At 37.3% G+C, this 15,293-nt stretch overlaps 2 protein-coding genes across 2 annotated transcripts; both read right to left on the bottom strand.

The window, feature by feature from the left end:
• Positions 1-1,853: 1,853 nt before the first annotated feature.
• LOC146310930 (obg-like ATPase 1) lies at positions 1,854-9,075 on the bottom strand. The gene is made up of 11 exons (XM_084742675.1): positions 8,944-9,075; positions 8,520-8,617; positions 8,281-8,424; positions 8,062-8,189; positions 7,472-7,647; positions 7,285-7,365; positions 6,741-6,838; positions 6,522-6,662; positions 5,871-5,967; positions 4,047-4,169; positions 1,854-3,909 (listed from the first exon to the last, which is right to left on the bottom strand). Exons 2-11 carry the CDS (start codon positions 8,615-8,617, stop codon positions 3,805-3,807), a joined length of 1,191 nt encoding a protein of 396 aa, XP_084598801.1. The 5' UTR covers positions 8,944-9,075; the 3' UTR covers positions 1,854-3,804.
• Positions 9,076-10,703: 1,628 nt separating this feature from the next.
• On the bottom strand, positions 10,704-14,542 carry LOC146310929 (transformer-2 protein homolog alpha-like). The gene is made up of 9 exons (XM_084742874.1): positions 14,366-14,542; positions 13,044-13,177; positions 12,767-12,926; positions 12,451-12,639; positions 12,119-12,234; positions 11,851-12,021; positions 11,559-11,629; positions 11,379-11,412; positions 10,704-11,336 (listed from the first exon to the last, which is right to left on the bottom strand). Exons 1-8 carry the CDS (start codon positions 14,396-14,398, stop codon positions 11,402-11,404), a joined length of 885 nt encoding a protein of 294 aa, XP_084599000.1. The 5' UTR covers positions 14,399-14,542; the 3' UTR covers positions 10,704-11,336; positions 11,379-11,401.
• Between the last annotated feature and the right edge of the window lie 751 nt (positions 14,543-15,293).

Here is a 15,293-nt window from a genome sequence, read left to right as displayed (position 1 = left end):
AAGTAGTACTGCACATAATAGTGAATGTAATATTATGTAACACAGTGATTTGTGTGTGTGTGTGTGGGGGGGGGGGTCAGAAATGTGTGTCACAATGTTTAAATAACTGGAAATGAGAGAGAGAGTGAATAAGAAAATGTACAGACTGACCGTAGTCTGGCGAAAGATGAGGACAGACAAGCATACTGCTCAGAGAGGACAGACTGTGCTGTTTTTGCGATGAGGGAGCTGCTGTAGAGACAGACTTACAATTTCTAACAGAATATCAAAACTACAGAAAAAAGGGGAGGATTTTTTTGTCTCCAAAAGTGTGTCAGAACATCTCTTTATCAGTAGATTAACACTTTCAATGTTTTTGTTTGTCTTGCATCGTTAAAGTCATATTCAAATTGCACTAATGCTAGCTTTATTACTTATATGTTATTTAATCAATCTGTTTTATTATAAATTTTGTTCTATTAGCTAGTATTGTCATTACACATTATTTTTATTAATTTTATTCCTTAACATTGTCTGTCATAGTTGTAGTTGTGCATAGGCGACTCATGTCAAATTTCTTGTCAATAAAGCCTTGTTATCTTTATCTCCTAATGTTGATAGTGTGAATGTTGCCTCACAACAAGCTTCAGCACAAGGCAGGAAACAAAATGTTCTTTTCATCAGATCACACAGTCCTCCTCAGCAGATGGAGTTTTCCTGTTGTCATGGAAATCTATGCCAACAGCAATTTTATTCAAGTTGCACCTTTCAATACACATAAAGTGAAAGTATAGACATAAATATGGGAAAATATGTAACATAAGCAACTTAAATATAAGAATAAGCATGAGTTTAAGGCAGAATATGAATCAATAAAGCATACACCCAAATTACATCAAATATACCACTCAGCATCTAAATGTTAAAATCTCAATTTGTTTTGTGACCATTAACATTGTAACGTTTTGTTAACTCTTTAGTTAGTTAGCAAATAATGTAACATTTTGTTGAGGGTCAGTGTATCTTTTGGTGATTCAATTTTCCTTTCAGAAACAGGTATTAGAAGACAAGTGTTTTTTTAATTTTCAAAATACAAATACAAAAATTAATTTAAAAATGTATTTTACTGTTCAGTTTTTAAAAAACTTTAAAACGATACAGATTATAATATTATACCATTTATGTTTTTCCTCAAAAACTGAACAGTAAAACATCAGTGTCACTGCGAACAGAACTCCATTGACAATTTAAGAAAAGCTATTAAAGAAAAACTGTCAAAATATGAGGAAATTATGAATGGTATAATGTAACTTGAGGTGAGTTTCCCTTTAACTTTCTATTATATGGTGTTTAATGTAATGTTAGAAATGACCACTGTTATGGACTCTTTTGTCCAAGGGATGGCTTCAATTTTTTTGTATTTTAAAATGAAAATCATATAACCACAATTTTAACAAACATTTTTTTGTTGTTTTTTAACAACTGTTTCATTAAAGAAAAGGAATGCAGATTTCCCTTCTTTTCGTACTGTTCTTTTTATGCATTTATTTATTTTAATTTGGGTATTCAAGCCTCTCCAGATTCAGTTTACATCACTTAACATGGATTTACTTAAATGAGATTAGTTTTTAATTGTGCACCAGAGCCCTGTTTAATTTCAAATCTGGCTTTACTTATTTTAAACCTAGTTTTGTTAAACTCTGATTAGAACTAATCTCAGATGAAATTAGTCTTCATTGTGGCATCATTTATAATAGCTTGTTTAAATATATGATTTTGTTAAGTGATTGTAATTGAACACTGTAAAAACCTAAAATTATTTCAGTGGCACAGTCCAGACTCCATGAGGAAAAAGTATAAATACACAAAGCAGCAACAGGTTTATCTCCATTTATTGACACATGCATATTGATGAGGATGACATTTACTGTATCCTGCCTCCCTCAGGGTCACAGGATTTCCTTTTTTTTTGTCAACAATTTGGCGAGATGTTTAGTGAGGGGATTCGCTATGTACTCTTGAAAATGAAGAAATTCACACTGTGGAGGCAGCGGAGAGAGGTGAAGCAAGCTGTACAGTCCAGATGATCCACAGAGCATCGTCTCATTACGCAGCGTGGGGTTCATAAAGTGAAGAAGAGTCAGGTTTTTTTGTTTTTTTTTTGTTTACCAGCCCAAACTAAATCAATAAAAGCAGTGTGTAAAACAACATTCTCAAATCAGGTGTCTGACCAGGCACCGTCAGAGATGCCTGCTGTGCGCTTTCCAAAATACCCTCATCATCCCCCTCAGAATACAGCTCAGTACTGGCCTGAAGTGTAACACAGACTGGTGGCTTTCATTTTCTCTCACTAGTTAACAGTCAAACATTTGTAGACACTGTATATTTAAGCATTATTTGATTCATGTAAGGAAAAAGAAAAGCATAAAAAATTAATTAGGAAAATTGAAGAAAAAAAAGACCTGAACCTTATTTAAAATGGCCTCTTCTTAGTTTAAGCTGATTAGGAACCTGCAGCAGAAAACACAAGCTGTATATTACTCTCATGGTGGCACTGTTTACAAGTGTTTTATGATCCAGGAGCTGCTTTACAGATTGAGCACACCTGCCTGCAATGGAGCACTAATTAATGCATGCAGTTATGCCAATTCATTAGCAATCATCATGACAGTAATTGTCAACTAATGACAGAGAGGTAAGCTGTTATTACTCACAGGAATCAAAGACAAAAAAAAATTAAAGTGTCTTTGAGCACTGTAGCTTAAAGGTGCAGCAAGCAATTCTGGAGAAAGGTCATCAAATACCTGCACTGTGGACCGACCTATGATTTATCAAAGTTACCCGCCATGGGGAACATTTTCCCTGCATTCATGTGGTGTCAAAATCATTGGAAAAATTACTTCCTGATTCATGTGAACGCCCCTTAAGGTTGGAGCAACAACAACTGTAATATTGTGTTAGGTTGTAATGATTAGTTGCTATCTACTTAAGGTGACCTAGATTAGTTAGAAAAGTTGTTCATTAGCATTAAAACCGATAACGAGTCAGATAAAGAAATATTTTAGTGGTTTTAGGGAAATGTTGATGCAGTTATCAATGTGTTGTTTAAATGCTCTGAGCAACAAAATACAACACATCTTCTTTGTAGTGTCCATGTTGTTTCCACATTACAGCTTGAAACTCATGAACACACCCAGTCAGACAAACTGCCTAACATCATTTCTAAAGCCTGAAAACAGCTAAAAGGAGGTGCAGAAGACTAATTTTCTCTCAGACCACTTGAATTATATGATGCTTAAAGGTTATGTAACTTTTCTCCAGTGACACTAACGAATATACTGCTTAGTCTAGCTTTAAATGATCAAAAATCATCTAGAAGAGAGGACAAGCTCTGATTTAAAAGTTTCTGTTTCTTAAAACACATGGACAGTGTCAGCATCAAGTAGAAAATATGCAGTTTGGGTCTGCTACAGTTTCTAATGAGGCTATTTCCAGTAAAATCAGAAATGATACGGTTCTCAGTTCTTCCTTGAAACCATAAAAGCTAGCATTCAGTGTTTTCAAAAATGTTTGACTGGTACAGTGGCACAAAAAAAATTGCTCAAAGTATTACTGGTAGGAATGTATGAAACATATTAATATAGAATGATTTAAATATATTGTGGTCCAGACCTGGGAGGCCAGTGGAGTAAATATCTCTGGCCAACCAGGTCATGAGTTGATCCTCTGAATTGAAGAGACAGAAATATGAAAACCAGCAGAGTGTAGCTCTATGAGGCTAAACTAAACTGTATTGTGAGTTCATCCTCTAGCGACTGTGTGGTCTCATGGTTTCTTTTTAGGGGCGTTTGGTGTGTTGAATTTGAAAAAGATAATGTCTCCGTCCTCCACAATGTAGTTCCTGCCCTGTTGCCTGTATTTCCCAGCAGCCTGTGAAATAATGAAAACAAAGAGGACAAAATTAAATTGTATTGAGGGAAGTTTCTCAGGGTGTCAGCAAAATTATTGGAAGAAATTCAACAGCGCCAGTTCAAGCCTATAATTAGGTTGTATAAAAAAATACACACCTTGACTGCACTTTCACTGCCCTCCTCTTTGAAGTCTGTGTACTTCATCACCTCAGCCATGATGAAGCCTTTCTCAAAGTCAGTGTGGATCTTCCCTGCAGCTTGAGGAGCCTTCGCACCTTTCTGTAGGAGTAAAACAGCAGGATTTAAAAACAAAATTAACTCAAGATGTATTAACACACAGCTGTCTTAAAAACTGTTATTCTAGATAAAGATAGGGATTGTAGTAAAACTCCCAACACTAAAACAATATGCTTCCCTCAAACATAAAATATCAAAATAATAATAATAAAAAAAAAAGCAAAACCAAAACACACAGAAAAAAATCAATTACGTTCATGTATGTATGCCCTGCATCTCAGTTTCACTGAATGAGGATGCACCTTTGAAGAATGAGCCCCTGTACGGTGGCCCTCAAGGACAAAAGGTATACAAGAGTGAAGAAAGTGAGAAAAGTGGACTTCACATTCAGAAATATCTAAACGCATACAGCCTTAAAGGGCCAGTGTGTAGGATTTAGTGACATCTAGTGGTGAGCTAACAGATTACAAACATCTTACTCGTGTCTTTCCGATGTGTACAAGAAATTACAGAGGCTGCAAAACTCGCACAAAATGTGCCAGTGTTTTGCTCTGGGCTTCTGCAGAAATGGCAGTGGGACTTGTGTTTTTGTTACCTTAGAATGAGCCTTTCATACCTACAGAGGGCAGAACAATTCTTATTTTCAGCTGATTATACACTAATGAAAACATACTCATCAGTATTATATTCCATTTCTACCATATCCTGCCAACAAATTCCCATAAATATTACACACTAAACCTTTAATTGCACAAAACCATAAGTAAATGCTAGTGGGTTCCAGATATTTGTACTGCTGCCTCAGATGTTTTTAATAAGCGAAGAATCCAATTCCAGAAAGGCTGCAATAACACAAACAAAAAGGAAAAATGTCTAATCCAAAAATGCAAAACTGGGAGTACTTTTCTCCGACGTATATCACTCTGTGTTGTTTGTTTAGTCATAATCTAAAATCAGTGCAGTTTACAAGTTACCAGAAAGAAAAAACATCATGATACTGGGACATACTTATTTATTCAACTACTAATATTCCCATATGACAACAATGTCACCATTTGAGACAAGCAAATCAGTACTGAACATAAATCAGGGCTGTAACTAACACAGAGTAAGTCAAATCAGATAATATATCAGAGATCAATCTTTTTAAACTCCTATTTTAGCCTGCATTGGTCTCATTTGTTCGTTTTAGTGCCTTTCTCTGTCATCTATGAAGTGAAAACATCAGGTTTCCAGTCAGTCAGAGAAAGTAAATGTGAGCCCTGCTCATAGTTCAGGTATAAAATCCCTGAACACCATGAAGCGTCTCTCCTGCAGGGCTGCCAACAGTGCTGTCAACCGAAAGTCAATCACAGTGAATGGCAGAAGAGGAGGTTATAATACCGTCTGGTTTAGCCCACTTCACTGACAGTCATCACTGGAACAGCCAGCAGACTGGAGTCACACTGCCCTGCCAGCACTGTCCATTATCACACTGCCCTCCGTTTCCATCACCCTGTTCAGCTTCTAAGGTTTACAGCCTGTCATGCTGTTGCTCCTGCATTTCTCTGTGTACAATGACACAGTTAAAAAAGCCGAACTTTTTATAGATTATTACCTCTGCTTTGAAGACATTAAATGTAAATGACACTTTCAAATAACAACACAGATGATTTTCAGGATCTATCAAGAGTTCATGCTCAAGGACATAAGATAATAATGAACATTATTCATATAAAAAGTTATTCATATCACAGCACTTACCCTGATGGTCCACGCTCGCACCTCATCTGGTCCTGCTGTGAAGAAGTATTCCAGCTGTAGTGCTGCATAGCCGGTCTTTATTATTTTGGTCAGCACACTAGAAAAACACAGAGAAGCCGTGATGGAGCGGTTCAAGCAAATATACATCTTTGAAAAAGTGAATTCAGTAACTGAAGAGAAACAGAAAATTCAATACTCTGTTATTGTTGTTTTTTGATTAAACAATGGTGTAAGACTTCTGCTTCAGTGAACTGAAAGTAATTTTGCACTGTAGACGTTTATCTAAACAGGAATAACACACAAGTAATTAAAAATATTTTTAATGGTTTTTTGGTAGGCAGAGTCTGGTAATGTTCATACTCGCTCATGGCCTCAGCTTGCTGGAACAAAACCAAGATTTATTTACAGTTGTGTCTTTCCTGCTCTGACAAGTCAAAATATTTAGGCCTATTGACTTATTCCTTCAACTTACTAGGAATTGCCATTAGACACAAGAGACATTAGACATTAGAGTACCAAGATATAAAGAATAGCTTACACAATTCTAAACTGAACAAACAACAAATATAATAAATCATTAGTTGCAGGTAAACATTTCCCAACCTGATTTACGATATTCTTGCTACAGTGTTGATGTTGTTGATGTCTCACCTCTGTGTCTTCTGTTCCTCGCAGTACTTGGTCTTCTCCTCCTCGTCCATGTCCAGCAGCTTAGACTCGACAGTTCCACTCAAAGGAATCACCAGAGCACCAGGGTCATGAGCGTCTACCCACTCCTTGATTTTCGCCAACCTGAGAAAAACAAGCGGCAGGGTGAGTTATTTTGAGAGTTTAACAGTAGCTACATACATTCACTGAAAGAAAACCTACCACTTGTTCTTTTTTCTGATGTAATCTTTCTCAGAGAGATTAACCAGGTAGATCATGGGCTTGGACGTCAGAAACAGGTATTTGTTCAACACTTCAATCTATGGAGAGAATTCAAAAGGACAAACAAACAGTTTAGCTCTCAGTTCACTAAATGTATCAAATGACACCCTACTAATGAGATGTGGTCAAGATCAGCTGTTTGGAGCAAGAGCCAATGAGAGCTAGACTAATGTGCCGCTAGAATTATTTGACTAAAACTGAAACTGAGAAATATATGTGCATTTTGTCTCTTATGAATTATTAATGATTGAGTGATTATTGCTTAACATCTTCAACTATTGGTTAAGGAAAATGCACTGAGTCTGCTAGCCTAATTGGAATGGAAACATCTGTATATAGAACAAGTGAGGATGCAATTAAGGCTAACAGAAACTATCAACATACTACACTGAGAATACATTTCATCTTACCATTGATCCATACAGCAGCCAAGTAATGCACAAACCCATTCAAGCACACACATACTGTACACATACATCATTACCTCTTTGTCATTCCAGTCGTGGTAAAATCTGATGTGTTTCTTCTCGTCCACTATCCAGTTCTTTACCTTCAACATGATGTCCTGAAACAAGAGGCAATGGATTATACATCATGTATGCAGACAGATTACAGAGACACTGCAGGGACAACAGATCAGGAGCACACACAAACAAACACACTTTACTTACATATTCAGGTTTGAGTTTTTTGTCACCTCCTCTGACAGCAGTTTTCTCCAGTTTGTCGAGGATCGGAGCGATCATCTCCTCGTCCTTTAGTCGCAGCTCCTCGTGGATGATCTCAATGTCTCTCACTGGGTCAACGTTTCCCTCCACATGGATAATGTCCTCATCATCAAATGCACCTAAAGGACACAAGCGTGATGGAGTCTTACAAATATTAACACCTTTTAAATCTGGTAAATTATATATATGTATGTGTGTGTGTATATATATATAGCTGAGGACATCATCTTGGGCTTTAGGAAACAGTTATTAACATTTTTACTACTATCTGACATTTTATGGACCAAACAACCAATCCAATACTCAAAAAAAGTTTCATCAATCTTGTAAAATATTAACTGAAAATTAAGCAATTTAAAACTGTCTGGATTGTATTTAAATCCAGAACTAGCAGATCTGTCGATAAGTAAGGCCTTATTTCCTTTCAAAAAGTGTAAAAATGACCCTTAAATTGCCCCTCCTACCACCTGTCTCTACTCTACTCAGTTGTTACTACAAGGCAGCTGCAGGCTGGAGTAGTAAAAACAACTCACGAGTCATGTGGAAGATGCCGTCACAGGCACTGATGTGGGAGAGAAAGGCATTTCCGAGTCCCTGTCCTGAGTGAGCTCCCTTCACCAGACCAGCAATGTCCACAACATTTAAAAAAGCCGGGACCTTACTGAAGAGACAAGACAACCAGACCAAGAGTCAGCTAGACAGAAATCCATGGATGCTGGAAAAATTACAGGGCACACCGGCATAACACACACCTGGCTGGTTTATGGTATTGGCAGAGGTAATCGAAGCGCTCATCGGGGACTGGTACCCTGCTCTCATTTGGGTCAATAGTGCAGAAAGGGAAGTTCTCTGCAGCAGCTTGGCTTTTGGTCAGCACATTGAAAAAGGTGGATTTCCTGCAGTGGACAGAGTCAGCAGTGTCAACAAACGTGCAGATAACTAACCTCAAATAATAAACATCATTTCCACATTACCAGTAACTTGTACATACCCGACATTAGGCAATCCCACAATTCCAATTTTCAGAGAGGTTCCAAACCGTCCAATCAATGGAGGCGGTTTCGGGGCTTCCACCTTTTTGGGGGGCATCTGAGAGAGTTACAACAAGTTGGTTAAATCATGACACCACGTCAAAATATTTCACAGAAGCTTCAGTCCTTCTAAAAAGTTAATTTGGATATTTATCCCTACGCAGCTCCATCCTACTGAGCTAGCTTCAGTAAAAACGTGCACAGGCAGCTCTGGTCATATGCTCATTCAAACACAGCATGCTAACGTTAGCTATGGTTAACTCAAACCACTCCTAGCTACCTGTTAGCCAAAATATCTGACTGAACAGATACGACTGTCTGCATTTTATAATAATAACAAACAAGCCGAAAGATGTTTAGCTGGTAAAACTGTTCTCTTAGTACCTTTATGTCTTTATTAAGCTTATAGTCTACGTGGTGTTCACTCCTCAGATATCTGCTCACACCAGCCGCTCCGGTGGAAAGACAAGTTAGAGAGCAAAGCGGAAGTGTTTTGACGTGAGAGGCCTGTGATTGGTCAGAGAAAGAACTATATCGACACGTCAGAGGAGCGCTAAACCGACAGAATGTATGGAATTAATTTTCTTTTTTATTAATTTTATTTTTCATTATAACAAACCTGTAGTGTGGTTTGGCTGTAAAGTTTGGGAATAAACAGGCGTATATTTTTACAGTTTGCTGCCTGCCGTTCCGTCCTGAAGGGTAAACGATTCCTCGCTAGAGGTCGTCATTTTACACGATGCGTTCAAGAACACGTACAAAGGTTGTACAAAGGCCGATTTATTATGCAAACACATTTATGTCGATATGATGAAGTCATTATAATGATTTTTCTTTTCAAAATAACGATTTTGTATTTAAAGTAATGACTTAGTATCTCAAAATAATAATAATAATAATAATAATAAACTAGTGTCTAAGAAATTAAGTTCTTATTTTGGGATACTAAATAATAATTTTAGGTACTCTCTTTTTTGGGATACTAACTCATTAATTTGAGCAGGCTTATCATTATTTTGAGGTATTAATTTAGTATTTATTTGAGAAAATTTCTCAGATCCAAGCAAGAACAGGTTCTAGAGATTTTCATCCCATCACACGGTCTCCCAGTAAGATAGACGTTGAAATTTCACTCTTCGGAGCACTTTACGGACCTGTCGTCTAGGTTTGCTTAAAAGTGTTGAATTTAAGTGTAATCTTGATTTTAGAAACAGCAGTTGACAACAAGGCCCAATAATATCCTAACAGTGTAGACAACCGTTCATATAGTTGCTTCATATTATACAATTGCATTAAAATACAAACTGTTTACCTTTCTCCAGGTTGTTACTTAAAACAAAACTTAAAATGTAGCACAAAAATTGTTAAATTGTGGCAAACACAAACACTCTCATATAGCTTGCAAGTTGTCCTGTGGTACATCAAAGGATATCACCTGATTGATGCAAAATTTCTATTCCCAAAATATTTAAATTCACTATACCCTAAAATCACCACTTGTTTGATGTATCCAGGATGGACTGTATCATTAAATACATTAAAATGAGTTTAAATTCATTATTCTGTAAAAGATTTCAATTGAAGCTACTACAGGCTTTTAATTGGTAATGAAAGTCTCAGTTTATCACTAATGGCTCTATATGATCAACATATGAGTTAATGAAATTGTCCCTGAAAAGAGAAATTATACTTATTTTTATTGTCTGCCATCAGATCAGATTCTTGCTGAAATCTTATGAAATGTTTCCATTTTCCCAGACAGTAACAGTAATACGTGAGCCAGCAAAAAAGCAGGATGTTTTCTTTAATATTTAATTTTGTCATTCATATCTGTAGAAATACTGCTTCATTCCACAGGGAAAAAATATTCACATTACATTTTATGGTTTCTTGTTGTGGATTTAACCACAACCCACATCTGTGAGAAAACTGGGCTTCATTTTGGAAGATCACAGATGTCAAATAGGGTGAATGTCTGAACTCCAAGGATTAACATTTTGTTTCTGTCAAACTATAATATGAAATTCTGAATGTTTGATGGGACTTCATAGTACAATACCTGCAGAATCGCTGCCTCTAAAACAATGTGGCAATGTGTTCTCTACAGTATAACACACACTGTTATAAAACCACAGAGCAAATGATCCAAATAACTTTTTATTGCTTACATACAACCAAAAAAAATATTTCCATCAGAAAAATGGCACAATTAAAAAGAAACATGACATTTTAAAATATTTCAAAGAGCAAACTAAGATCTTGACAGTTGACAAACCAATTACATACAAACAGAAAGATGAGAAAACTCTAATGCAACAACCAGAGAAAGTCCTGTTCATATAAAAACAAGTCTGTCAAGCCGAGCACAAACAAACCAGCCCTTAGGTTAATTACCACATACAAACAGGCTGTGACTGACTCCTGTTTGAAAGCTGCAACAGGGATACCCAAAAATTACTTCTCAAATTTTAATAAAAGTGAGGAGAAAAGTTAGCCAATGAACAAGTCACTTTTTTATGCAGATCCGGAGAATTGCCCATTTCCACTTCCACCTAATTTTGTGAATTTAAAATTGTTAGCAAATTGTTATTTACTGTTTTTTCCTATAAATTCGGGATTACTTCATCACTGACACCGAGGTTCTCAGGCAGACTGCATTTCTAAAACTTATTTTTTAAAAACTTCAATACGTAAACAAATCGATAATTCCTATTACATACATAATATCCAGTCAAAAAAAACATGAAGATAAGCATCTAAGTGATAACACCGAATCTAGCAGGCGTCTGCTAAATGCATAAATGTAAATGTAATGTAATGTCACCGACTCTTCTCTCACTGCTCAGTAGTGACCTGTGAAAAAATGACAGGGTAAAAGATTTAAGTGTCAGACTTGATGTGTATAAAAAAAAGAATATGAGGATAATTAATAGATGTTATCTTAAATACTGACAGTATGTGTGAAGGCTACGCAAAAAAAGAAAGTGGTTTACACATACGTGGTGTGTAGGACCGTGATCTGGAACGTGAGCGGTACCGTCTGCTGTAATAAGGAGACGGAGACCTGCGTCTGTAGAGGAAAAACAAAACCATAAAACTTCAAATGAGGCCTTTAATGTTATATATGATTAGCATCACTTAATGAACCAGATGCATTTGAGTCCTAAAATTCTAAAAGCTAGACAACTTCACATTTTAATTTTAATTTCCTCCTACTAGACTACTTATAAAAATTAATTATTATACTCAGAATTTCCAGTAGTCAAAGACCACACAAGAAAGAAAACTTACCTGTATGATCTGTATTCTCGGTCATCATAGCGATCATAGTCACGATCATAACCTCTGTCATACCCTCTGTCGTAACCCCTGTCGTAGTCTCTCGATGTGCGCCGTGAAGGACCACCACCACCACCACCACCACCACCACCACCACTGCCGCCGCCACCACCACCACCGCCACTGTAAAAACACACAAAATTAAGTTTAATGACACAGCAGCTTTACAGGAAATATCCCTGCTGTAAAGACAAAGCTGCCTGGGTTAAGAAACACTCACTATGTGGGTCGTCCCATGTAGATTCCAGGAGTGGGAGTGTGGGCTCGTTTTGTAATAGAGAAATCTACTCGGATCCTACGTCCATCGAGCTCCATTCCATTAGCACGCTCCTTAGCCTAAAACATACAACAACACACTCTTTATTATCCAATAAGAATGAAACTGTATGCCTGTTTACCCTCTGCCCTGATTCCAACTCATACCACTGACACAATACATTGTTAAAAAAGAATGACAAAGATCCATCACAAGCAGGTGGGGCCCAAAGGGCTGTACTAAAACGGTTTTCTTTGCAGAAAAACCCATGATGATCAATATATGATTTGCCTTACCTCTTTAGAGTCTTCAGAGTTCTCAAAGTAGACAAAAGCAAAGCCTCTTGAGCGACGCGACTGCTGGTCATACACAATGTTGACGTCACTCAAGGGGCCGTATTTAGAGAAAACCTCTCTGAGATCCCTCTCAGTGGTGTACAGGCTCAGTCCAAACACACCTAGACAGTTGTTGGGGTCTGGGTTGGCCTGTGACAGTAAAGAGAGGATGAGTGTAAAAATAAATTGGAAAAAATGTAATTAAATGTGGTCACATTTGCAAAAGGGCTGGTGGGTACCCCAAATCAAGTATGTAGAAGAAGCACTAAATAGTAACCCTGTTGCCAATGTGTCTGCGACGATTTGACATGGGGGAACGGCTATGGCTCCTTCGTCTGCGGTACTCCCAGCTACGAGATCGGCTCCGGGATCGTCGTCGATGGGATCGGGAACGAGAACGGGAGTAGTGCCTGCGTGAACTTCGATGGGAACGGGACCTGGAGATGGACACAAACTTTACTGAGCATCTAATTTACTTGTGTTACACGCACACAACAACCACAAAAGTGCAGTTTTTGAGTCCACATGTGATTAAGGAAAATGGAAAACCTTACCTGGATTTTGATCTCGATCGTGAACGAGATCTGGACCTGGACCGTCGGGAGCCATCTTTAGAGTGTGCTGGTGAGCGGCTGGTGGATTTCGCTGAGCCCCGAGGGGATGCACTCCTTGAGCCAGGCCGTGAGTCCTGGACAGACCAGACAAATGAGGTGAGAAACACTCTAAAGCTAAACAACAAGAATAAAGGGCCAGGGGGTGACTGCGCCTGCCCCTTTTAGAAAGAGTTCACAACATTTTGGAGATTTGACATTGAATATTTAAGAAATTGATTACACAAGGTCACACATTTAGACAAATATTTTAAATAGAAATTAATTTAGCTGCAATACAGATTGAACAAAATGGTACAGAGGGACTGGCCAGTTATGTGTCTGATACAGAGAGGAGAATAATCGTGCATGCTTAATAGAAAGAAACAGGATGAAAGAGTAAAATTATAGCAGGCTGGAAATTACTCATACCCTGGTAAACTTCTGATCTTAACTTCATAACTTCTTTAACTTCATTACTTCAAAACAACCCTTCATTTCTTCTTTCTTCTGTTTGACATTATGACTTCTTTTTCCTCCTCTTCCCCCATTTACCATCTGCCATTACAACACTAGTAGTGGGGACAGATCTTGATCGCTTCTTTTCAGCATCCAATACATTAGCATGCATCAACACCATCAGCTGCAAATATTAATAACTTCACATCTGAAACGTCTTCCGCCTTTTTCTTTCTTCCAACCTCAACCTTAACAAAGAACAAACAAGGGTGATAAGGCATGTTGGTTTCTGTAAGAACCAAAAGGTACAAATAAAAACAGCAATAACCAGTAAACAACATAGATTAGCTAAACACACGTTTGTATGCTAGCTAATGGTCCTAATCTAACTTCTTTGCTATATACCGACACAATACTGAAAAAAGAAACAGGTAAAGTAGATATTGACTAGGTGCCAATATTTGATATGTACCACTAATCAAAATTTCAATCGCTTACGTTATGTGAACGCTAAGTAACAAACTAGAGCTAGTAGTAAAATTTTAGTAGCATGGCGGCGTCTCTCGTCTGTTATGTTTTGTAGGCCGCATGCTGTAACCGTCGATGTAAACATTCAACTACAATGCAATCAGCACTCTTTTGTTACTCATAAAAAAGCTACGGTTAGGCTTATATAGTACAGACAAAAGTTTGAGGTTTAAAAGTGTATTGCTATTACCCGACCTACAAACGCAGTAAGCAGCTAGCCACAGTAAGTTAGCTAGCTGACCTTAGCTAGGTTAACATCGTTCCAACTGTTATTCTATTAATTTATGATCACAACTCACCTGGTCCCTAAAATCTTTCTCGTTGTCGCTCATTTTATTGTATTATTACTGTAACTACACCGCAGATGTATAAAAATTTGTAGTACGTGGCCTCTAACGACGGATTTATCTTAATCGCATGCTGAATTTACCCGCAAAGCAAACCGGTTTGATCTGAACTAATGCTAGCCGGTCGCGTCTAGAATGGAACCCTTGATTTGCGAATCTCTCGCGAGATTTGTACGCGCTTTTCTTAATTTTACAACTTTTACGAAATAATCATGCTTTATAACATGATATAACATGTCGTGGTTGAAATATGGATAGGTTTAGGCAAGAAAACACGGTTAAAGTTAGGGAAATACAATAGTTAGGGTTAAAATGGTAACTCTCGCGAGATCTTTCGCGGGTCTGAGGTTCTTGGTCTCTGCGCCTTAATGTATTATCCTGTTATGGTCTGATTTTCAGAATAAAAGCATCATCTCGATAAAACTTGTATAAAATTCGCCTAAAACCTTTGAAAGAAAGGAAGGTTCTGTATTAAAAGCCACAAAAATTGTACATTAAAGTGTTATTGTTACTTCTGAATAACAATAGTGATATCAACTGGTTTGTTGGATGTTTCCTCTACATTCCTGTATTTTTCAAGAAAAATAACATGTGACTACATTTTGGCATTTCACCATGATAACTTACCATTTTAAGCATTAAGCACCATCAATACCGCACATTGTATTTCTCATAAACACTGGCATATCAGCAATAACTTAATTTGTCCCTCTTGTGCTTTGTGTATATACTATATTTTGTATGTATAACATACCTACATCAGGGAATTGCATGCAATACAAAGAAGCACCTTGCCCCATTAGTTTCAATGATTTTCAATAATCCACTTTTCAATAAACCACTTGGGTCTAAATACTAGTTCCCTTTGTTACAACAGTAT

This window comes from Lutjanus erythropterus, chromosome 18 (genome assembly GCF_056507025.1).
Source record: "Lutjanus erythropterus isolate fLutEry1 chromosome 18, fLutEry1.hap2, whole genome shotgun sequence".
NCBI classification, from domain to species: domain Eukaryota; kingdom Metazoa; phylum Chordata; class Actinopteri; order Lutjaniformes; family Lutjanidae; genus Lutjanus; species Lutjanus erythropterus.
This window is presented reverse-complemented; position numbering and strand designations above follow the sequence as displayed.